Source organism: Falco rusticolus, chromosome W (genome assembly GCF_015220075.1).
Source record: "Falco rusticolus isolate bFalRus1 chromosome W, bFalRus1.pri, whole genome shotgun sequence".
In the NCBI taxonomy this organism is placed as follows: Eukaryota; Metazoa; Chordata; class Aves; order Falconiformes; family Falconidae; genus Falco; species Falco rusticolus.
The window spans coordinates 12,164,780-12,190,682 of record NC_051209.1 but is presented as its reverse complement, the minus strand read 5'-3'; the positions used below and the strand labels follow the sequence as shown (position 1 = coordinate 12,190,682).

At 38.1% G+C, this 25,903-nt stretch overlaps 1 protein-coding gene across 1 annotated transcript in view; it reads left to right on the top strand.

The window, feature by feature from the left end:
* Window positions 1-25,903, top strand: part of LOC119140703 (transportin-1-like) — a 57,715-nt gene that overhangs the window by 17,038 nt on the left and 14,774 nt on the right. Inside the window, exons 4-14 of the mRNA XM_037372239.1 lie at window positions 6,688-6,794; window positions 8,004-8,137; window positions 10,417-10,498; window positions 11,219-11,341; window positions 15,338-15,456; window positions 18,878-18,938; window positions 19,272-19,440; window positions 21,504-21,656; window positions 22,785-23,010; window positions 23,984-24,155; window positions 25,661-25,747. Coding sequence (XP_037228136.1) covers window positions 6,688-6,794; window positions 8,004-8,137; window positions 10,417-10,498; window positions 11,219-11,341; window positions 15,338-15,456; window positions 18,878-18,938; window positions 19,272-19,440; window positions 21,504-21,656; window positions 22,785-23,010; window positions 23,984-24,155; window positions 25,661-25,747 — 1,433 coding nt within the window. The remainder of the gene's footprint in view (window positions 1-6,687; window positions 6,795-8,003; window positions 8,138-10,416; window positions 10,499-11,218; window positions 11,342-15,337; window positions 15,457-18,877; window positions 18,939-19,271; window positions 19,441-21,503; window positions 21,657-22,784; window positions 23,011-23,983; window positions 24,156-25,660; window positions 25,748-25,903) is intronic.

Below are 25,903 nucleotides of genomic sequence, written 5' to 3'. Positions count from 1 at the left end.
CTAAAAATCTTACTGATAAAAATGAGAGCTGCACTACTGAGTTATTAAACACCTAAACTGTTTGCTTCTGATAATTGTCACAGCTATGCTGTTTTCATGCTGATATTAATCTTCGTTGGAATATATGAAAGTCACACTTCTTTTTGCTTCCTATTCTCTTAAAACTAATTTTAGCAATTCAGTTCATATCTCTTGAAATGTGACTGAACATAAGTTTATTTGAATCTACTAAAATTCAACTTGCTGCCAATTTTTATACCTAAAACCAGGAGCAAGGTAAAGGTCTGACTTCAGAACTATTTCAGCACTTCACTTGCATCAATGAAACACTTCTGTTAGCTGATTTCCTCCCTGCCCCCCCCTCCCCCCATGCATACCCCTTCAGGGAATCATCATACCATGCATGACAGACATTTAACATAATGAATTTCTGGTTTTTAAATACCTTCTGTCAGAAAACAGTAGATAAAGTGTGGTGATAAGAATATCAGCTAAAGTGTTTTTGTTGCATGGATTTCAGACTTTCTAAATATTGTGTTGTAGTATACCTCTTCCATAACATGCATATTTCTATTATTTTTACTTATTCCTAGGTAATGTTGTCTTTCTGTCTGCTCTTTGAGAGTATGATTTCCCCCAATTGCTACAATCATAGTAATTTTCCTCATCCACTAACAAAAGCTAGAAAAAAGTAAAATAAATGTATATTTAAGTACAGTAGAAAAAAACCACAAAACAGTAGCAGGTAGAAGTTCATAAATTAATTCAGTTTGTATAAACTGATTTATGTTATAAAATAATCTACCAGTTATTGCTCCTTTAGAATTCTTCAGTCTTTCTATAGGATTCCTTCTGCAGACATCTGGGTTAAGGACTTTGGACTAGAGAAAAAATTCCATCTCTGCTTTTTCCTGCTGTCTCTTCCTTTGAGAAGCTGCTTTACTGTGAATTTTATTAATGCCCCGTTTCCTTAATGACAGTAGAAATAAGTTTGAGTGGCTGGCATTTTCATGATTTCAGGTTGTAGAACTTGTTTACTTATTCATAGCTGTCATCAGTGGAGTACAATTGGAGCTGACTAAAGAACATAAGAATATATTGCAGCTCTGTTTGGATTACTGTCTTAGGGTGGTTTGGTGGTGGGGGAAGGGGTGGGGTGCAGGCTGTTTGTTTTTGAGCAGTTCATTATTTAATTTCTCCTAGTAGGAAACATTTGTGGATTAGTAACTCAACTGTTTTTGAGCTTTAAGTGGTTTTGCAAGGATTATTCCAGCATATGTGAATTCTGAAGATGTGTACCAGCTGATGAACCGTATGCTTACATAATAAGAGTTGCTATTTAGCGTGTGTTTTGCACCCTCCTGTGTGGAGGAGTTAAATGTTGGATCCTTTGTAGGCTTCTGTCTTGATAGAGAGATTGGTCCAGTACTCACTGGTCTCTTGATACTAGTTAGCTGTAAGCATATCATTACCTGCCCAGGCTGCCTTGTTAGCATATGAGTTCGCATGTGCTAGCCATAGCTGCTCTTTGAGATGCATAGATGTTTGCTGTTCAAGCACTATCAATTTATGAGTCAACTGCAAATAAGATCTCTGGAATTCTGAGAGAAAGATGAGCAAGTACATCAAAATAGCATCAGGGAAGAATTAATGCAACCTTTGTGGTCTCTGGCATCTGATGCTAACCACACAAAAGCTGATACCTTTTGACAAAGATGGAGGCAAGCTGATTAATTCCATTCTCAGAAGTCACCTCACAATGAAGATGGCAGAGTCTATTTTAGAACTGTGATTTGAGACAAAATGGTGACTACATTGTTGTATCCTTAGCTTTTCCGTGTTTTAAGCCCAAATGAGTAACAGTGTGGAACTTCTGTGTTGTGTGGTACAGGTCTTAAAAACCCTTGTGCCGACAGTGAAATATGGATTCAAGTTTGAAAAAAGATGGCTGAGGGACCCACAAATTACCAGGAAATAAATGCATCTACTTAGGAGGTATCTATGACTGTGGCCGGCAGGTCAAGGGAGGTGATTCTCCCCCTCTACTTTGCCCTAGTGAGGCTTCATCTGGAGTGCTGTGTCCAGTTTTGGATCCTCAGTTCAAGAGGGACAGGGAATTGCTGGAGAGGGTCCAGCAGAGGCTACAAAGATGATGAGGGGGCTGAAACATCTCCCTTATGAGGAAAGTCTGAGACAGCTGGGGCTGTTCAGCCTGGAGAAGAGAAGACTGAGAGGGGGATCTGTCACGGTCCACTCAGTGGACTCGTGATGGTTCGTTAACTATGATCTCGAAGCACAAAAATCAAGGCGACCATGCCCAGGGGTTATGCTTCAATCAAACAGCACAATTTTATTGTTTGCCCGTAAAGTGACGTGCAATAGGTAGAAAGACAGAAAGTGAATAAAAGGTAAAGTAAAAAGAAAAGGAAAGAGGATTATAGCTACCACCACGGGTCCAAGGCGTCCCTATGGTCCCAGGTCCAGGCAGCGTCCCGCCGGTCCTTCCGATCGTCGTGATCCTTGGTGGGGAAGATCTCCAAAGTTCAGTTGCTAAGAAGGCATCTTTTTATGCCAAGCATCACACCTTGCTCCTCCTCTGGTCCATGGACTTCTGCCAGTCTCCGCCTTCTCGAGCCAGGTTATCTTGCCCCAGAGGCGGGTAGCTTCAGACCAGGAGGCGTGTTCTTGTATTGTTTTCTGGTTCGTTGTTATGACCACGGTTGTGATCCATCTTCTGGACAGCTGTTATGCGGCCTTATTCAATCCCAGGTGGCAGGGAGCGGCATAGTACTCCTCGTACCGTGCAGTCCTCTTTCCCAGAGTCTTTGTGTCTTGGTGTCCATGAGGACCACATTCCATCTCCAGGTCTCTGTTGGCAATGTTGAGACAATATTGTTCTCTTTAGACCGACTCTTACAGGATCTTAACAATGTCTACAAATATCTTAAGGATGAGTGTCAAGAGGATGGGGCCAGGCTCTTACAAATATCTTAAGGATGAGTGTCAAGAGGATGGGGCCAGGCTCTTTTCGGTGGTGCCCAGTGACTGGACAAGGAGCAACGGGCACAAACTGCAAGACAGGAAGTTCCATCTGAATACGAGGAAAAACTTCTTTACCTTGAGGATGACAGAGGACTGAAACAGGCTGCCCAGAGGGGCTGTGGGGTCTCCTTCTCTGGAGACATTCACAACCCAACTGGACGCAATTTTGTGCAACCTGCTCTAGGTGAACCTGCTTTAGCAGAGGGTTGGACTAGATCAGGGGTCCTCAAACTACGGCCCGCGGGCCAGATACAGCCCCCCAGCGTCCTCAGTCCGGCCCCCGGTATTTACAGAACCCCCCTGCCCCCCCCCCCCCCCCCCCACTGGGGGTTGGGGGGGAAACCAACCAGCCGCAGATGGCTGCCAGCCCCTTCATCCACGCGCCAGCCCCCTGGTTAAAAAGTTTGAGGACGCCTGGGCTAGATGATCTATAGAGGTATCTTCCAACCCTGACCATTCTGTGATTCTTATAACTTTCTGGGGATTCTAGTCTAGGCAGGACCTTAATGTACCTCCCTGCTTAAAAGCAAGCAGGGGAAATAGGTTGTGTTTAACAGTAGTGGCAGGACTGGAGAACTTTATTGCAGGAGGAAAGTGAAAGTTAATGATTGCCCTATGAGGGGGGGACTTTTTTTGTGAAGTTTGACTTTTTAGGACTGAGGAGTTCAGAAATCAACTTTAGAAGCTACAGAGGCAAACCACCACCCCAAAACCCCCAAGCTTTCCCCTGTCCTATTATTGGCATAAAAGTACTGAAGCATAGTTGCTTTCTCTTTACATTCAATTTTTTTATTATAGAGTTGGTGCTATAAACTGGGGTTGCATGTAATTGGAATAGTGACATAAAAGACGCTGTCATGACAATTACAGTTGTTTTTAACAATTTGTTACATCCCTCGAGTCTGTTCTCATGTTTACTGCCTGTCGTGGTTTAACCCTGGCTGGCAACCAAGCACCACGCAGCCACTTGCTCACTCCCCCTCACCCAGAGGGATGGGAAAGAAGATCAGAAAGGAATGTAAAACTCGAGGGTTGAGATAAGAACAATTTAATTGGTAAAGCAAAAGCCGTGCACACAAGCAAAGCAAAGCAAGAAATTCATTCACTACTTCCCATGGGCAGGAAGGTGTTCAGCCATCCCCAGGAAAGCAGGGCTCCATCACGCAGAACGGTTACTTGGCAAGACAAACGCCATAATGCCAGATGTCTGTCCCTTCCTTCTTCTTCCCCCTGTTTATATATTCAGCATGACGTCATATGGTATGGAATACCTCTTTGGCTAGCTTGGGTCACCTGTCCTGGCTGTGTCCCCTCCCAATTTCCTGTGCTGCTCCAGCCCTCTCACTGGCAGGGCCCAAGGAACTAAAAAGTCCTTGATTTAGTATAAACATTACCCAGCAACAACTAAAAACATCAGTGTCCTATCAGCATTGTTCTCACATCATAGCCAAAACACAGCACTGTACTAGCTACTAAGAAGAAAATTAACTCTATCCCAGCTGAAACCAGAACACTGCCCAATTAACTTAACTGCTGTACTTGTTAGGTTTCACATTTGTCAAGTGAAATATCAATAGATTCTGTAATACTGATATGTAATTAAGTTTATTACAAATCAAAGGCCACCTTTATAAAGACTTTCAGTTTTCTATTTCTAACCTTGCAACTTACTGTATTGGTGAGAAGGAAAGGCCTAGTTTAACTGTCAACTCTAGCCCAAACTTGTCAAAAAGCTGCAAGCTACTAAATTGATTATTTCTTTACTTTGATTACTCTTCTGATGTCCTTGTTTCTGTGTCTGTATTGCAGAGAAAGCCACAAAGGCAGATCTCTGGTGTCTTTTGTTCCCTGCTGGCCAACTAAAGCAGCAGGCAGGTGGGAAATATTTCACATTTGAAAGGAGGTGAAGCTCATTAGAAATCCATGTAGTTTTCTTTTAATGTGAACATGAGTGCCTAAAACTTTATATGGCTGTTCCCTCATTGTTCTTAAAACCTTTTCCAAAGTTTCAAATGCTATACCTATTGCCTCTTTAAGTTCTTGATAGTCTGATACTTATTTATGTATTTCTGTCCCCACCAAAGTGTCTCTTCATTTAAAAACCAAACCAAACTAGCACAACATTAAATGACTTCTCTGTAGACCCTTACAGAAAGCTTGTGATGACACATTTGGTCTAAACTGAGCACATCTCTGTTGCAAGGGGGCAATGGCCTCAAGTTGCTTCTTGCCTACGTATCTGGAAGTGTTTCCTCCTAGGTTTATCCTGTTACTGTCTAGGATAAGTCTTTTTGAAGAATGCTTATAGAATCATAGATTCTTAAGTTTGTTTCTCAACTTGTGCTAGATCTGGAACAGGATTGTAGAATTAAGTCAGGGAGACAATTTTGCAATTTAATTACGTTGTCTAGGAAGCAAGAACATTCACTTATTTTGTTCTGTTTATGAAGTTCAGTTTATTTTTTTTAAAAAAAAGCAGATCATTAAGATCCAGCAACAGTAAAATATGTATTTTTCTATTAACACATCTGATATTCTTTGCAGGACCATAATATCCAGGAGAAATTGTTAAGACTCCATAGATCTCCATAGGCTTTTGGGAATCTTTTCTATTCAGTTGCAATTATAAAGACAGCTGGATACAAACTACTTCTGGAGCTGTAAAATTGTGTTTTACCTCTGTCTTCCTTTTTGCCCTTTGTCTTCTTGGATTCTCTGGCCTTATTGCATCAAAGGAAATGCAATGCAAAATATCTTTGTGTCTTTTCCAAAATGTCCTTTGCTGTGTAATGTTGTCCTATATTTTCATATATTTAGTAAGAATTTTGATGTTTTATTCCAAAGAAAAAGGATATATGGTGATTAGCTCAATGAAAAAGCCTAGGAAAGCTTTTTTCATCACTTGTCACTTGGAAGTTTACTAATTGAGGCTAAATGAACTCGTAGTTGGTCCTAGTTTATAAGCAGCCTTCCTCATTCCTGTCACCTAATTGTTTTTTCCTGGGGTTTCTGTATGTGCTGGAAATGGAACTAGTGACTCTTTAAGCCATCCTATCTGTTTGCTGGATCTGAATCAGCCAACCCCTACAGCAGCTGATCACTGGATGACCTGCCATAGTGTGTAAGCTCTTAGTAGGTATCTCAGTCTTAGAATGTGTCCTTAATGTTTTGTGTAAACACAGTAAAATTGTGAACACATAATTTACTTTTGGGTTATAAGTTTATTGAATAACAGCTTCCCATGTTCGTGATTTTTGTATCATAATAAAGAGGAGGTGACTTGAGGTAGATACTCTGTTTACTGGAGGTCAAGATTTGTATGGTTTTTAGTAAACTTAGAGCAGAACCTGTCCTGCAGTGTTTGGGCATGATTTATTTCCTCAACTGGAATTACTCTGTGCTTGACTTCTCACATCTGAGCCCTTCATGGTAGCAGGAAGGAACCACTTGCCTTTGCATTTCAAAGCCCTTCAAATACTGTTTGTAATTACACATACTTCCTCTTTTTATGCTTGCCAACTCTTAATAAAACAAGAAATTTCTTAACTCCTTAGATCTTTGGGAGAAGTAAAAATGAGAAAAATTGGTGTGAAACCTGTGAAGATATGAGAGATCTAGTTTCCTTTATTCCTCTGATTCACTTAGGCATTCTGATAACAACCATTGCTTCAAAAGGGGAATTGCAGAATTGGCCTGAACTCTTACCAAAGCTTTGCAGCCTGTTGGATTCTGAGGATTACAATACCTGTGAGGTAAAGAGACTTATTTTGAAATGGATTATCATCTAAATATGATTATTTTTTGGTTTTCTTCATAGATACTATATATAATGTATAGTATTTTGTGTGTGAGTGTACGCGCACATTTAGAATCCCTTCAGAGAACAGTGGCTCAAACTTGATGCTTTTTATTCTACCTGCATTCCATGTTCTTAGTGTTTATTCAAATTATATTTTTTTTCTTTGCATAAAAGCAGAATAACAGTGTAGATGGGTAGTCATAGCATCTCAGCTGAGAAGTGTCCTAAAGTTACCACTTTGATACCCAATCTTTTAGGCATCATCAAGTTAACCCTGAATTTTCTTTTACTTAAAAGTAGTTGTTCATTCTTCTTATAACTTAATCTGGAAACATGAACTGTCACTGCTATATCAGGCTAGTGTGAAATTAACTTTTTTGTTCAGTATTTATGAAGGAAAATAAATAAATACCAGCTCAGCTGGGGGAGGGGGGGAAAATTTTGTCTGATTTTAAAAAATAAAAATCTGTGATCACACAATTTTAATTACTTGATGCTGTCTCCATAAGTGTGTGAAGTATTTTGTATAAAATAATCCTTAGAGATATGACAGTGATCCAAGATGTCATGTTGTTATGTAGTGTTTTAGTGCTGCTTTTTTAAGAAAAAAAACCAACAAAAAACTCCCCAACAAACAAAACTTGAAAATTAAACTCAAATTGACCATGTCCAGAGTTTTGTTTCGCCCTATAACAAACCATTACGGGAAACAAAATCATACATGAAATTAAATTGGATGCTTCTGCAACTTGTCACTTATTTGAAAAATATGATTTTGGTTTTAAGCACTCTTTAAAATATGATTGAATAAATGAGCACTGAATGCTAAAATTATCTAATCATCTATTATATATATTATAAAATTATCCACTTATCTGTTATAGACTCATCCTGCTTGAGAGCTTACAGATGTCAGTATGAAGTGCTTAAATAAAAAGCCTTTAAGGATGTTTTAATTTAACTCCATATTTAGTTAGATATATTTACTTTGTTAATTAGCTACAATTACTGTAGTGTTGTGCTAAAATTACCTGTTCTGTACAAAATCTAAAATGTTGCTTTCTTCAAAATGTAAAACAACAAGGTTTGGGGGGGAGGGGGAGTTTGTGTGTGCTTTTTTGGGTTTTTGTGTGTGCGGTTTTTGCGTTTTTGTTTAAAACAGGGTGCATTTGGCGCTCTTCAGAAGATATGTGAAGATTCTGCTGAAATTTTAGATAGTGATGTATTGGACCGACCACTCAATATCATGATACCTAAATTCTTGCAGTTTTTCAAGCACAGCAGTCCAAAAATAAGGTAGGTTTAGGTGTTGTACTAAAGTTACCAGTTAAAATTTTATTTACATGACCAGTGAGGTTGATATTTTGTAGATCAGTTTAAAACATGCTTAGGGTTTTTTTTAATCATCCTGCATGTGCAAATGTGAGAAGGCACAGAGTTTTCACATATCAGTAATTTCCACACTTATCTACTTCGTTAATAGATCAGCGTCACCTCTTTATACATCTTCCAAATCTAGAATCTGACTGAAAATCAAACTGTTTCTATTAAGATTTTGCATATTATTATGAAAATTTCAATGCTGTGGTTAAAATTTCATATTCTGATTAGAAAGAGCTATCTTGCATTCATTTTGTAATGACTGCAGCAATGGGAGAGTAAAAAATTGTTTGCTTATAATAGTTGAGTTCTTGCAGAAAAATATTTTTCTGCTTTAACTCCACCATAACTCAGAAAGCTCTTTATCTTTCAGCTGGATCAAATTAAATGGATTCAACATCTTTTTACTTTAATACAGTATTAATCTCTCCAAAGAAACAGAAGTATAGGGTAGAAGAAAAATTCCACAATTAACTTGTTATTGCTAATATTTATCAACAAGAACAGTAGCTTTTACTCTGAAATGAGCTAGCAATGTGCCCTTGCCACAAAGAAGGTGAATGGTAACCTGGGATGGAGTGTTCCCAGCATGGGAGGTGATCCTTCCCCTCACCCTCCAGGTGAGGCCACCCCTGGAGTACTGTGTCCAGTTCAGGGCTCCCCAGTACAAGAGAGACATGGAGCTACTGGAGAGAGTCTAGCAAAGGGCCACAAAGATGATTAAGGGTCTGTAGCCTCTCCTAGGAGGAAAGGCTGAGAGCTGGGACTGTTCAGCCTGGAGAAGAGAAGGCTCAGGGGGATCTCATCAATGCATGTAAATACCTGAAGGGAGGATGTGAAGAAGACCGAGCCAGGCTCTTTTCTGCAGTGCCCAGTGACAGGACCAGAGGCAATGGGCACAAACTGAACCACAGGAAGTTCTGCCTTAAACATCAGGAAACACTTTTTCTTACTGTGAGGGTGATCAAGCGCTGGCACAGGTTGCCCAGAGAGGTGATGGAATCCCCATCCTTGGAGACATTCAAAAGCTGTTGGGATGTGGTCCTGTGCAACCAGCTCTAGGTGGCTCTACAACTTGGAGGCAGCAATTATTGTCAACAGTAGTAGATGGTGAAGACTAAAAGGAAGAGTATAACTTGGAATATGACATGATAGGAATTAAATAAGATTTAGAATCTAACCTAAAATAGATGCACACTATGAAAAATATATAACAAAGCATGAACTTGTGGAAAGATAAGATTAATACTTCATTGGAGCTGAGAAAGATGGGGGGAAACCTCTTTTCTTCTTTATCACATTAAACAGTGTCTTTCACTTTTTGCATGCTGTGATGTTTGTGGCTTTGAGATAGTTAAACCAGTTTCAATTTTAAAGCATATCACCTGCTGACCTGTGGCCTGGTTTCAGTACATAGTGCTGAACTATGAAGAATATTAGTAGTATTAGTAAAATACTTTATATATAAATTTGCCAAGAGACAACTTCTGAACACTGTTTTATGAGACACTCTTCCAAGAAATGTCTGAACAGACTATATGCTTGGAATTATGTTAGTAAAAATACTTGAATGGGTTTTCAAAGGATTTTAAAGGTAGCTTTGCCTTGTGCCTTTACTTACATACTTTGGCTTTTTTATCTCTGAGAATGAAAAAGACTTGTAAGTAATGGCCTTGTATGAATCAGAATAGAAGAACCAGTTCTTCATTCTTAGTATGTTTCTACCACAAGTGTTTTACTATGTACCCTAATTGAAGTGTGTATTTGTTCTAAGATACAACTATATTACTGGTGCATATTGGTCTCATTAAATACTAAAAATATTGCAAAGGCAGTTGGATACTTAGCAATGAAGAAGGGTGTGCTAAAATTTCACCATGTTGACTTGTATGGAATTGTTAATATCAGAGATCAATAATCTTGATATACTGAAAAAAAAATTCCTTACATACTGTTCGTAATAAATGTGCCAGGTATAGTCATCCTGCTCTGTTTTTTATTTACTGAATACTTTATTTATTAAATATATCTGAGTTAAGCATGTGGTTTGGTAATTGTAGATGTGCAGATTTGTTCCCTCTTGCCTCTAGAAGATGCTTGGACAATGTGATTTGCTTCCTAATGTTTTTGATGCCTATGTACAGTTTAGAAAAAAATGTCATGAAAAATGTATGGTTTAACTGTTCCATTTGTAGGTCTCATGCTGTTGCATGTGTCAATCAATTTATCATCAGCAGAACTCAAGCTCTTATGTTGCACATAGATTCTTTTATTGAGGTGAGTGTGCATTCTTGGTTGGGGGGGTTAAGTCAAATTACATATGATTTATCAGGAGCTTTGAATAATGTTTCACAACCACCACTACCCCCAAACTCCATTTTGCTGGCTTCCTATTCTTAGCTTCAGTCCCCATGGATTGAAGTTCATTCTTGTATGATTATGCTCAGATTAGTTTTAGCACTCTCCCAGCCCAAGAAATAGTATTTTGAAAGATGCTTCCTTTTCATAAATAGAGGAAACTCTTGTTGCATAAAGGTACTGACAGCAGTCTGTCACTTACCTGTGATGGAGGGTTCAGTACAGGGGTCATCATGTCACTGAGTCTGGATGATGGGTGTCTCTGAATACTACTACTGACTGGATTAGAAGGGTGATATTTGGGGTTATCTAGAGTATTTTATTTGCTGCTGTTATGTACTGACGGAATTTTCTAGCTTCAGAACTTCATTAATGCTTAGGGGAAAAAAATAATTCAGGAAATAATGTTCTTGCATCTAATGTACACATAACCAAAACACTGGTTAACAATACACATTGAGAGTCTGAAGAGTTTGTTTGCTAAATCATATGTCTTTAAGAAATAATATGGTATTCTGAGGTATGGGGTGGGAGGGTACAGAAGTACGTTTGCATACTTTAGTTTGCCAGTAATGTCAATTTAAATACAAGTTGAACTAGGTGAATTGAGGCTTTTCAACTGGTATTACTTTCCAACAGAATCTTTTTGCACTGGCTGGTGATGAGGAGCCTGAAGTACGCAAAAATGTTTGCCGAGCTCTGGTAATGTTGTTGGAAGTTCGAATGGATCGCCTACTTCCTCATATGATTAGTATAGTTGAGGTGAGTCTCACTTCCCAGATTGCAAGCTGAAACATGTTTGGGGTTGCAGAAATAATAACAAATTAAAAGCATTTATCAGAACAGGTACATTACTCTTGTGCTTGCCTACTCTTCGTTTTCCTTCAAGATTGAGGTTGCGAAAGTTGTTGGGTTTTTTTAGTTAATTGCCAAATTGATGTTGCATTTGACAGACAATGCATGTGTGTGTGTGGCAATTGTTCATTCTTCATTAAGTTAATTGGTCCTGAAGTGCCAGGATCAGCTATACCTACCATAGGGCAGCCAGGCATTGCCTTGACCACAGGTGAGAAGATCATGTTAAAAGTCTTAGTTCTAGCACTGCTACTGCTACAGTTTACACACTGAAGCTGTCACCTTTTTTTGGATCCTTTGACCACAACAAGGATAAGGAATGTTATTTTATATAGTTGAGATGCTCTTTGAGCTACTAATGAAGCTGCCTGCCGTTGCATTCAGTTGTAGAGGTTAGTGTTTCCTTTTATCATTCTAGATTAGTGCAGACTTGTCAGCTGGTTTTTGTCTACTCAACTGTTTGAGTTGTAATTTTCATGTTTCTAGGTAGCCTTTACATACACTACTTGCTAGATTGGAAATATAGTGAAGATCAGTATGTTTCTCATGCAGACTTCATGTGAACAAATGGGTTGTAACCTAGTGTCAAATTCCATAAGGGCTAGGTCCAGACAACATGAAGAAGGTGTTAAGTTGATTTGGTTTTTTTTGCTCCCGGAGAAAGGCATTAGAGAGGAAGACTAGACAGCAAGACAGGACTGTCATGGATCACCTCAATGTTATGCCTGTCTGTTGTGTGAAATTCCATGACACCAACCCTGGCAGACATGTTCTCATGTAACACAGGACAAGTAAGGATTGTTGGTACTTGGAAGTGTTTTGGGGTTTTTTCTTTTGTTTGGTTGGGTTTGGAGTTTTTTTGAGAGAGAAAGAATAAAGCTTTAGAGACTATATTGTCATCAAGTAATAACTTCTCTGGCTCTTCACCCTCCTAAGATCAGTAAGGAACTTCTGGACTTTGCAGGTAGAAATGATGTCACCAACCAGAAGAAGATCCAAGATTGTATTTTCCTTATATCTGGTATTTTGCTATTGGGAAAACTATTACTAGGCTTCTTCTCTACAAGACAGTAGTAGTGATTTTTTTTTTCTATAACTTAAGTTCAGACTTCTTTCTTTCTTTCTTTCTTCCTGGTTTTAGAACTACTGTGTGCTGTTATTGATTTCCCCAGTTCTGTATACATATTGCTATGTGCAAATGTAATATCCCAGAACAGGCTATTGTTCAACATTCAAATGAATCTGGTTTTGCCCCTTTGAAGCTTGAATACCTCCAAGCTGAATGCTGCTGATGGTAGCTGCTCTAACTGGAGGAAGTCTTAAAAAGAGAGAAACTTTTATCCACATGATGGTTTGTTTTATGATTATGGAGAATCACTTTTAAAGTAGTTAAGAATATTAATGATCCATATTCTAAGATCTAATGATTCTAAGACAGAAGGTCTTGGCCAGCATCATACTATTGAAGCAGACAGGTTTAGTATTAACTTTCTTGCCAAGTTCTGGAGCATGTAGGAATGGTTGAGTTCGGATTTCAGTGGGTTTTTTGAGCATGTACTTCCAGGTGAGCAGAAACAGATATGTAATTTTTTTGTGAGTTGGGTGGGGGTGGGTGGGGTGTCTTTGTTTTAGGGTTTTTTTCTCCTTTCTTTGAGAATGTGACAACAGGATATGTCAGGAGTAGACTGACCTAACAGATTTCAGTTACTAGATTGCATTTGTATGTTCATAGAGCATATTTAGCAGAACACATGGCTCCTAAGATCTTTCTGAATAAATTCCTTATTTTTTATTGTACAATGCGTAATGAGATTACAAGTAATGAATGGTATATTGATGTTACGAAGTTATAACACAGAAGCTCAGCTTGTTGCTGAAGCCATAAGACTGTGTACATCCTGTTGCTTTCTTCAGTTAAAAATGTCTGCTACTGCTCAAAGGATATGTTATTAATGCTTTGTGCATCACGCTATTCTTTTCTTGATGGTTTGACATAACAAGACTAACAACACTGTTACAGAGTACGCAGACCAGTTCTGAATAATCTTCCTGTGGTATTTTGTAACTTGTTGTTATGAAACAACTATTTCTATTACCTAAAGTCAGTAGAACTTTATAGCTTATTAAAAGTACTCATTAACATTTGTCACAATACTATTTAAAAAAAAACCACCTTCAAATACTCTTCCTATACTTTACTTTGTTACTAGTATTAGTGTTTTTACTATGGGGACCTACAGGAAAGATGGGGAGGGACTCTTTATCAGGGAGTGTAGTGATAGGATGAGGGGTAATGGTTTTAAACTGAAAGGGGGTAGCTTTAGATTAGATATTAGGATGAAATTCTTCACTATGAGAGTGGTGAGACACTGGAACAGGCTGCCCAGAGAAGTTGTGGATGCCCCATCCCTGGAAGTGTTCAAGGCCAGGTTGGATGGGGCTTTGAGCAACATGGTCTAGTGGAAGGTGTCCCTGCCCATGGCAGGGGGTTTGGAACTAGGTGATCTTTAAGGTCCTTTCCAACCCAAACCCGTCTATGATTTCCAGGCTGTGTATATGGCTATCGTATACCACTGAGTGTAGCCTTTTCAAGCTACTGCTATCTTCATGGAGCATATACTAGAATGCATACTTAAAGATGAAATGACAGTGTAAGGCACATCTTCAAACAGGGATTATTTTTGACATTATGTTTTTGTCTTTGTGACAAATAACTGGATACAACAAAACAGTGGATTTTCAAGCCCTCTGGGGAAAAATGTCAAATCACTTCAGGTGCTTTAATGAAATCTTGCTTATAATGGGTAGGACACTTGTCAACTTTTTTTTGAGCTGTAATCTGTTGACAACTCGGAATAGAGCAATATTTCTGTTACTGTGAGTTGAGTTCTTAATCACAGTAGTGACCCTTTAGGAAATACTTGCAGCTTAGTGCAGTCCTGTAGGAAGGGGTGTGTTTGTGGCAAATTTTGCATCCCTGAAATGCAAAAGGATAACATAAGTCACCCCGTTCTATTTAATTTTGAGAATAAAACGGTATTCTAAAGAAAGATTTCCTTTGCTCATTTAAAATCCATGTGTGAGGAAAGGTAGCTGCATGGGCTTCCCATGAGGCTTCTAAAATGAGTGGAAGAACCAACTGTTTTAGAAATAAGGGCTTGCATGGAAGAATGCAGAAATTACTATGTTGGAAGTTGCAAGCATCTTCACTAAATTGTTTTGACAATTGTGTATAAGAAACTGATGTAGCCATGGTATACACTAAGTTTTCTGTTTATGCAGGTATCTGATTATTTTTTGTTTAAGGGAGATTAAATTTTAATAGCAAGCTTAAAGATTTGATACTGAATCTCTGAATTACCATTTATGCTAGAAGAAAGTGAGAGTTTCCCCCCCCAGATTCTACTTAATCGCATCCTGTTAGGTAGTCAAGATTTGAAAGGGAAGCATTTTTATGGTACTGGATATAAAAACTATTTCCATTTTACTAAGTGTATAGTTGTACCCTTTTTATTTAAAAGGACAAAGGAGAGGGAGTGGTAAATAATATTAAAAAAAAAAACAACAACCAAACAACAAATCCACCACCAAAACTATTCTCAGGATACTGCTGTTTATTATCTTGGGTCTCTTTCTATAGTTTCTTGGTAATAATGTTCATACTTAAGTAGTGAAGAAACTTAAAATCTGAATGATCTAGCATTAAGAAATAAGTGTCCCTGTCTTATTCTCACCATAGCCTTAAGTAGTCTATTATATCTGTTTCTTCCCCTTGCCTCAAAGAAACAAAATTACTCTGGTAGCATAGTCTGGTTTTGCAAACACACTTTGCAATGTTGATAGTTTCTTCTGGGCACTTACAAATTTATATCTTATGCAAGTAATTTTGTTGTTGTTGTGTAGTATATGCTTCAAAGGACCCAGGACCAAGATGAAAATGTGGCTTTGGAGGCTTGCGAGTTTTGGCTGACTTTGGCTGAACAGCCAATTTGTAAAGATGTATTATGTCGGCATCTTACTAAGTAAGTATTAAGAATTACAACTCCTAGTTATGTTGAAATAGTCATCTTCAAACTTCAGTTGACTTGTTCCTGGCTACTTTTATAGAGACTGTATCTAGCTTGCTGTTTGCTTAGAAGGAGGTTCCTATAGTTCTTGTGTGTTGTAGCGCAGAGGTCACTGAAAAGACTTCTGAGGATTTCACTTGGCTCAAAAACCAACCTAAACTCTGTCACTGGTGCTTTACCTCGAGCTTAACAGCCTGTTAAGCATCAGATGGATGCAAAGGTATGCTAACATGCGCTTAAGCTTAAATATCTCCACATGACATTACCTGTAATATCTGGTGTACCATGAACATGTTGTCTTGACAACTGCTATTGTGAGCATCTCTGCAATGCTTCTATGTGCATAGTCATGCCAGGGATTCCCTACCTTTATGAAGAACATAACAAGATGACAAGATCATTTAGATTTAGGAATCAATTTCATATCAATTGCCACTGCAATTTAAATTTGAAGAAAGCATGTATAACATTTTTTCATACTTCTTCAGACTGACAGTAGGGTTTTTTTCACATTTCAAAAAGTTATCCTAAGCTTTAAAATATAGATCCTTGATTGAATGGGAATGAATGTCCATGTTTGCGACTTCAACATCTGCATGTCTGCAACAGTGCTTATAACTTTTTTCCAGACTAATCTGAAGACTTGCAATAGGAAATTAATTCTTCAGTGTTCCCAGTAAATGGAGACTCTGTTTTTGACACATGCATGGAAGGTTTTTTAAAATACTAGAGCAGTTTTGTCTGTGATTCTGTTCTTCCAGTTGAGATATTGAGAGAAGAGACACATTAGTTTCAGCCAAAATTACCTTTTTAGATGTAAAGCAAGTTAAAAAAGAAAAAGGGGGTGTGTGTTAAAATTGCAGTTTTCATAAGCAATTAGAAAGCCAAGAATTGAGATTAAAACACCTACTGTAGCAGTACAGGAATAGAAGTTGAAAATGGGAGAACTAAGGTTATGAGAAATTATGTTTAAGTTAAAATGTTTTTACTTAACTCCTTTTTATAGCTCAAAAGAATGATAGCACAGTTTTTGATTCTACCTGCTCCCTTCCCAACACATATATTAATACTAATCACCTTCTCAGTATAAAACTTAAACCTCTTCTGGCCTACATGAACATTGACACTGCAACAGCTTCATCCTTGGTTGTTGGGGATTTTTAAGAAGCTTTTAAATTTCTAGAAAAACAGATAAGAGTAACATTACATACCTCTTATCTTTCAGTGTTTTGATGTTTCAATTTGTTAAAAGCAACTTGTTTGTTGGTGAGTTCTTTTTGGCTAGGGAGCTATATAAATTTGCTAATACTTGATGAAAATCTTATTTTTTTTTTAATATTACATTGTGGGACAAGATCTTCTAAAAACTTGTTTAATATCTTGTTCCATTTTGCTCCTGTAGGCTTTCTTTTAAAATATATAGCTCCTGCATACTTCATGAAGTATGCTGCAGAAATGACAATGAATGGGTGTTAATCAGAATACTTACCTTCTGAACTTTCAATGAAGGAATAGTAATGTGCCGTTGAGATGCACGAATATTATTGGTGGCCTGAGTACCTTCAGAAAGAATGCTCCTCAGCTGCAGAATATACAGGGATTGAGTCTGTCACTGGTGCTGAGACAGTCTATGGCGATTTCAGTATTACCTTGATTTGGCTTGTAATACATATTTTTGTGGGTTTCTTTTTGTAATGAATGTGTTTTTATGTGAATTATTTGACTTTTTTCCTCTGTTGTGGTTTAACCCTAGCTGGTGACTAAGCCCCACACAGCTGCTTGCTCACTTACCCCACAGTGGGATGGGGGAAGAGTATTGGAAGAGTAAAAGCAAGAAAACTCATGGGTTGAAATAAAGACAGTTTAATAGGGAAAGCAAAAACCGCGCACACAAGCAAAGCAAATCAAGGAATTCATTCACTGCTTCCCATGGGCAGGCAGGTGCTCAGCCATCCCCAGGAAAGCAGGGCTCTATCTCACATAATGGTTACTTGGGAAGACAATCACTATCACTCCAAATGTCCCCCCCTGTCACAGCACTCTCCAAACTAGCCAGCTGCAATAAGATTTTTTACCATCACATACCAGCATACTCTTCATGCTAGTCCCTCTGCTGCCTTCTCCTATGAAGCTTGGTTAATTAACATTGATAACATACAGCTGTGGGCTGGCTTCAGGGGCAGTGGGTTGGCTGATGTAGACAAGGTGCTGGTTCTGTTAAGAGGTTGGGCAGCCAGTGAAGAGAGACCAGCCAAGGAAGAAGCAGAGAGAATATGTGACCTGGATAAGGAGAGATTAGGAGTAGGCAGTAGAGGGACTGGCATGAAGAGTATGCTGGTATGAAATAATAAAAGACCTTGTTGCAGCTGGCTAGTTTGGAGAGTGCTGCAACACCCCCCTTCCTCCTTCCCCAAGCATGGCACCATATGGTATGGAATACCTCTTTGGCTAGCTTGGGTTGCCTGTCCTGGCTGTGTTCTCTCCCAATTTCCTGTGCCCCTCTAGCTCTCTCACTGGTAGGGCCTGAGAAACTGAAAAGCCCTTGACTTAGCACACTGATGTTTTTGCTTGTTGCTAGGTAATGTTTATACTATCAACACTGTTCTCACACCAAATCCAAAACACAGCATACACCATCTACTAAAAAGAAAATTAACTCTATCTCAGCTGAAACCAGGACATCCCCTAGTACTTTTTTTTTTTTTTTGACCATACATCAGTACCATTGGAATCCCACGACCATAACCAGTTTAATAACTAAGTAAAGTTCTGATATAGGCTAATGACTAATGTCAAGATCTCTGCATTGTTGGGAACTTGCCTTAAGGGGCAATACTTGAAGTAATCAGAAAGGGATAGGATAGGAGGGCTTAATGTGGTTAGACTTCCATCCTTAAGAGTAAACATTGAAGATCACTGGCCCTAGAATTGAGCCCTGGGGAACCCCACTGGTGACTGGCCACCAGCCTGATGTAACCCCATTTACTACAACTCTTTGAGCCCAATCAGTCAGCCACCTGGTCACCTAGTGTATTATGGACTTGTCTAGCTGTGTGCTGGACCTCTTGTCCAGAAGGATACTGTGAGAGACAGTATCAAAAGCTTTTCTAAAATCCAAAAACCCCTATGTCTACTGTCTTCCCTTGGTCAACTAGATGGGTGACCTTGTCACAAAAGGAAATTAAGTTGGTCAAGCAGGACTTTCCCCTTGTGAACCCATGCTGGCTATGACCAATGACTGCATTGTCTCTTGAGTGTTTCTCAATAACTCCGAGGATAACCTTCTCCCTAATTTTACCAGGGACTGAAGTGAGCCTGATAGACTGGTAATTACCAGGTTCTTCTTTCTTAATATGTATCAATATTTTTTTTGTAGACTGATACCTGTGTTGGTAAATGGTATGAAATATTCAGAGATTGATATTATTCTGTTAAAGGTAAGCATTGATTTCTTTTATACTCAGTAAGATTATCTGATTTGCTTCTGACTTGTAAATCAGAATGATTGAGCTGGTAGGCTAGATCTTGTCTGCCATCTGTTCAATAAGGATCTAGCTTTCTGGGGCAAGGTATGCTGTTCCAAAAACTAAATGCGACTACTGCCATGTTTGTTGCAGGAACAATGGCATTTTTAGTTAGCTGGGCAGCACAAGTGGGATGTGAATCTTTCATATGCTTATAAAATCTTGAACTAAAATTTACATTACATTCTTAATTTCCTTGAGCATTATAGTTGCACTAGTTTATCTGACAAAAGATTTTGATGATAGGGGGATGTTGAAGAAGATGAAGCTATTCCAGATAGTGAACAGGACATAAGACCTCGTTTTCATCGTTCACGGACAGTAGCTCAGCAACATGAAGAAGATGGTATTGAAGATGATGACAATGATGACGATGATCTTGATGATGATGATACTATTTCTGACTGGAATTTAAGTATGTCAAAGTAATGTGTAAAATGTTTTAAAATATAGCTACTTACATAATACAAGAACTATAGTAAAAAAGAGGAGTTTGCGTATAGGAATACTGAGGCTTTGTTTTGAATAGAAAAAGAACTATCTACTGATATAATTGGTGGTTGGGGCAGAGGGGGAAGTCTTTCAGGTGGTGTTTTGCCTATGTAACTATTGACAAAAGCTAGCCATCTGTAAGCTTATTTCAAATATGACCGATAGAGCTTCAAACATCTACTGTGTGCAATTCAACAGAAGCTTTGGATTTTGAATTTTAATTCTACAAATCATGGATCACCTGTTATTAATTTAAAATGTCTTACACATTCTTAACTTGAGGAAGCTTAATAATGCTTTCTTCAGTCTTCCCTCTAAATCTGGTTTGTGTGTTTGATTTCCTGCCACTTCCATTTGAACATGCTACTACTGACAACCATTACGGGTAGTTCAGATGTAGTACAGATGAATGTACCTTGAAGCTTATGAATCAAACAACTTTGAGACATATCTAAACTTTTAAAATTATTATTATTTTAGAAGAAAATAAGTACAAATATGCTTACCTTTTGTAAAACTTTTTATAGTTTTAAATTCATAATGCTGTTCTTGTAGTCATTGTGTGTAGAAATTGCAGAATTAAATACATATTTTCTAAAAAATGTAGCTGAAATGACAGAGGGCACCCAATGGTCCACAGTTTTGGTTAAGATTGTGAGGAAGCTAAAGCTGACTAGGAAAGAGCGAACAGAACAGTTAAGAAATCTCTTTTGATGTATGTCATCTGGACTTGAGAGAATTTTGATTATCTGCAATTCAGAATTGTGTGCTCTATTTCTTATTCAGTGTTCTATATTTTACTTCCAATTTGAACAGAGAGGAAACGTCAGCACAGCCTGACAATTAGCAGCATTGCTTACTAATGAAACCTGTTAACTAAATATGGGAGCCTGCCTTTTTTTCCTCTAGTAGAAAGCTGAAACAGTCTTAGCTGAAAGCAGCAGGTCTTGGGGAGTCTGTGCTGTTTGTTATTGCTTTGCAGTGGAGATCTGCTCTGAGTTGAGGGCTTGTGTTTTGTTTTCTTCAAACTTGTTGGACATAATCTAAGAGCAGAGCTATCTATTTATTATCTATTCTAGCAGTTGCTACCTCCCAACTGGAAACTTCTGTGTCCTGTTTGGGCCCTCTAGCAGTTTAGGTCCAGTTTGGGATTTTTGCATGTTACATTTGCTGTGTATATTTTGCCTGATTACATGTCTTGTATATACTTTTGTTCCAGTTGGATAGTTTCTGACAGATTAAGAAGGAAATGAGATCATAATAAGCAAAAAAAGTGCAGTATAAATTCTGTAATGCAGGCATTCTTTATAAATCCATCTTAGCATTATTTTTCTTGATATGACAGCACCACAGCAGAAAACCAGATTAAGGATTTCTGAGTCATGCTTTGAAGTTGGTTTTTTATGAGCTTTTGTGTGCTAAAAATATGAGATTAAAACTTTCAAACAGATTTTGAGGTGGTATTCTTTGTATTGGTGCATCACAAAATTAGGTGTAAGATATAAAAGCTCAGAGCAGAGTTCAGTGAATTTCTTTCAGTCTCTAGAGATTGATGACTTTTTTTTTTTTTTTTTGATACATGGATCATGTTTGAACATTTTCTTTTTAATCAATTGCAAATATTTTTAGGCTATTTCTCCTTAGTTTCTCCAGTATGTTACATTCATGTCACAGACCTTCCCTCTTCCATGGTGTTACACCATCCTGAAATTATGTAGTGTATATAATGTTGCAATATAATGGTGTGGTTCCTGCCAGTGAGTGTTTTAATATCCCCAGTGTATAAGTCCTTTTAGTGGCTATAAAAATGCTGTAAAATGGCTTTCTAAGAGCTGTGGCTTTGTACAGTGGATCCCTGTGTATTGTAATGAAATGGAACTATCTTTCCTCCTAATGCTCTGGCAGCTCAAATTTAAAATGAGGATTATACTGTCTAACTACAACTGCTTGTATAATAAGCAGATTAACACTGTTAATTCCCCTCAGGGAAATGTTCTGCTGCTGCTTTAGATGTCCTGGCTAATGTATTTCGTGATGAACTTCTGCCACACATCTTGCCCCTTTTGAAGGAATTACTCTTCCATCCCGAATGGGTAGTTAAAGAATCTGGTATCCTTGTTCTTGGAGCAATTGCTGAAGGTAAGGCAGCAGTGCATATCAGGTTGCTGAACTTATGATTGGTTTTAAAACAGCTCTGTGATTTCTTCTAGGTAAGTTTACTTGTGCAAACAAGTATGTGTCCTTAGCTGATTTGGTTTTGGTAATTAATCTCTACATCTACTAGTTGGTGACTGAAGTTATTTAATTTTCCATTTTCAAATCTATGCATGTTTTGGAAGCTAAATAACTTAATTTCTTACATTCCTCCCTTTCTTAACTCTGCAGCATATATTTATTGGTCTCTCATGAAGTACTACCTTGATTTGATGCAACAGGAATAATTAATAAATTTGAGCCTTACATTTCATTCAGTGCTTTCAGAAACGGAGAAGACCTGTCCTGTGACTTCAGTGCCCTGAGCTGCTTTCTCTGGATGTCACTGATTTTAATGTGATAACTTCCATTTCTTTGTATTTACTCACAGGCTTGGCTTTTTGCCTGCATTTCCAGCATCTCTGTTCATTTTGCAAACTGAAGGAATATGTTTGGGTCTATCTTTTCCTAGTGTCTAGTGAACATACTTTTTCTTTGTTGCTAGAAAACTTTTTTGTTGGTTTTGATTTCAAGTCAAGCAAGGTAAAAGTTAGTACCTTGGCAAATCTCAGTGTATTGCTGCCCTTGCTGGCTTAGTGTGTAGCTTTTATTGCTGGTCAGTATTTGTGTGATATTAAGAGAAAACAAGAAGAAAATTAAATTTCTTAAGGAATACTTTTTAATGATAGGATTGCTTGTTATCAAGGCCTAATCTTTCTCTTCTTGTCTCTTGGTCACTCTGAGTAGACTGGCATAAGACTTCCAAGCTTTATAAACTAATTTTATTTGGATATTCTTGCTATAATCCATTTAATGAAGCAGAATTTTTCGGGGTTGGGGAAGTAATGAAGTAGAAAAGTAATTGAAATGAATGTAACTTTGGGGATTTTAATTATTGTTTGTGGTGAGGTTTCTTTTTAGGACTTAACATAAATTAGTTAGGCTTGCTTTGTATATTGTTAAAATGTATTACTACATGATAAAGGATGAAAATACATCCCTTCTAGGAAATAACAAAAAGTTTTATTACGTTTTCTAATTCTCATACTGTAATAGCTATATTTTTCCTTCTAGGATGCATGCAGGGTATGATTCCTTATCTTCCTGAGCTGATCCCTCACCTCATTCAGTGCCTCTCTAACAAAAAGGCTCTTGTGCGCTCCATTACATGCTGGACTCTTAGTCGCTATGCACACTGGGTAGTTAGTCAACCCCCAGACACATACTTGAAGCCATTAATGACTGAGTTGCTAAAGCGTATTCTGGATAGCAACAAAAGAGTACAAGAAGCTGCCTGCAGGTGAGCCAAATCTTAAACAAAAAGCACTATCCATGACAGTGCTTTTTCATGGGAAACTATTTTAATGCCTTTATTGATGAATGCATGACTCCATTTCTAGCTCATAATGTATTTTTTTTTCCTTTTAAATTGGAGTAGGTTCAGCATCTTCTGAAGTAGTCACAAATTACTCCAAGCTGTAATAAAATAAAAACAGATACTTTGTATTCTCTTCTCCATTTGTTGTGGTTTAACCCCAGCTGGTAACTAAGTGCCACGAAGCCACTCACTCACTCCCCCCTCACCCAGAGGGATGGGGAGGAGAATCAGAAGGGAATGTAAAACTCAAAGGTTGAGATAAGAACAATTTAATAATTGAAATAAAATAAAACAAAAAGAACAATAATAACAATAACCATTATAATGGAAAGGAGGGAGAAGGGGAGAGGAAAGAAATCAAAAGGGAAGGGAGAGAAGAAAACGAGTGATGCACAGTACAGTTGCTCACCCAGCCAGTCTCCCCCTCCCCCCTTCCCCTCCCCCTCTTCCCCCCCCTCCCCCCTCTCCCCCCCCTCCACCCCCCTCTCCCCACCTCCTCTCTCCCCCTCTCTCCCCTCCCCCCCTCGTGCAGGAAGTTCAGCAAATAAAGTTTTTACATGTCAGTTTGTGTGGGGCAGGAGTGTACACAGCAGGCTGCCAAGAAAGTTTCTTCATAAAGCAGAATTAGATCTTTAACATGTATGCATAACAGGATTTACAGGAATATTTTTAAATTTTCTCATCCGAATATAAGAGCTGTATCTATGTTCAATCAAAATAGGCTGAGTTTGTCTCAGTAATACCATTTTGAAAAAGTACCTTGGATGAATTTGAGGAATAAATACAGTTCTATATTTAAAAAGAAATGGGTAGTGTGGGACATTTCGGGGTGGTCTTGTTTTGTTTTTTCCAAGATACTGACTGACCTGTTTGGGGTGGGTTTTTTGTCATTCAGTGCCTTTGCTACTCTAGAAGAGGAGGCTTGTACAGAGCTTGTTCCTTATCTTGCATATATACTTGACACTTTGGTCTTCGCATTTAGTAAATACCAGCATAAAAACCTGCTCATTCTTTATGATGCTATAGGAACTCTAGCAGATTCTGTAGGACATCATCTAAATAAACCCGTGAGTATACCTTACGTTCTGTAGAAACACTTGTCATATATTGAAAAACTGTTTTGGTGGGTTTTGTAGTGTGCTTTACATGTTATAAAATGGAAAAGCTGACCTTTCTGTGTAGGCTTCAATAGTAATAAATATTTACTTGTAAAATACATAGACTGCATGTAGTTTTCCCACTACACAAATATTCCCCATTTTGAATAAATAATTGTGTGTGGTGGCTTGTAAAATGTGCTTCTCATTATTGTGACTTTTTTCCTCATTCTCTGAATTTTTCAGCTCAGAGGAGATATGTATATATCAATATAGATATGAAATGAGGCTTTAAAGAAAATGGTGGAATGTGTATGCTAATTTCTTATGACTGACTTTTGTTGATTTTTTTTAATTTTTGTAACCATTTTCAGTATAGCTAAGCTGCTCTGTATCTTTCCAATGTATTGGAGCACATTATCATTAGAAATTGCTTTATCAGAGTGTAGGAAAGACATGCATTCTTTATATATAAAACCACAGAATCCTTTGGACAAAGCACAGATAACACACAGGCGAATATAGCGGGGGGGGGTTGTAATGTACATATGTTCATTAATAGGATGTGCATACATGTCACATGCATCTTATGATGACTATTGAAACTTGATTTATTTCTCCATAGTGCTTCACATGAAATAGACATACTAGAATAAAACAATTTGGATTGTTGCCATGGCATTTTATTTGCTGTCCAAGACTCCACACCATCAAAGGACATCTTTTTTCCAATCTCTCTCTGGCCCTGGCCAGCTTGATATTTGACAGCACCAGGAGGAAGCTAAATGGGAGCTCCTGGTGATGGTGGGACTTTCTTCAGTCACTTAAAATATTGTATCTTTGGACACAGCATTAGCTGGCAGCATCTGTTGGCTCTCTAGATGCTTTCTGGGAACAACAGTACTACAGGGATGCTTTGTTTAATATCCTTGTGACTGTGACAGCAGTGGCAGGGAAGATGCAATATCTTTATACAGAATTGATAAGTGCACCCTGCTGAGGGAATAGAAAATTACTTCATCGATGAGTAGTTGCTTGAGGAAGAGGTTTCAGGAACTTGGGGGGATAGGGTTGTAGCATCAGGGGCAATGGGAGATGGTTGAGAAAAGCAGGTGGCAGATGCACGGCCAGATTGCATTGCCAGTAAAAACATTTTCTGTAGGCCCTGAAGCAATCCTATAGACTTGCAACAACCCAGGTAGCTATTAAAAGTTGCTAGACTGAAGCCAAACCTAGAGGAAAAGATTTGTTCTTGCAAAGCTACTTAAGTGCCTCAGCAAAAAATCTTGACACATAAATTGTAAATTCTAATATTAAACTACTTCTACATATTGCAACAATTATTACAGTATATCAATTTTCTTTTGCTGAAAAAGTAGAATATATCAATTCTTAATATATCAGTTTTCTAGCTTTGAAATAAACTAGTATGCAGTGAAGTGTTTCAGTAGCTGATGCATTTTCATCCTAAACAGGAGTATATTCAGATGCTAATGCCTCCGTTAATCCAGAAGTGGAACATGTTGAAGGATGAAGATAAAGATCTCTTCCCTTTATTAGAGGTAAACATTAAAATTTGAGCATGTTTTATCAACTTCTTTTAGGAATTACCCCTTTTACTAAAGATGCTCCTACTAGGAAGTGTGACTAATAAAAGCTGACAGTGTTAGGTATTTCCCATTATGGAAAAAATATTATGAATTGTAGTGAGAAAAATC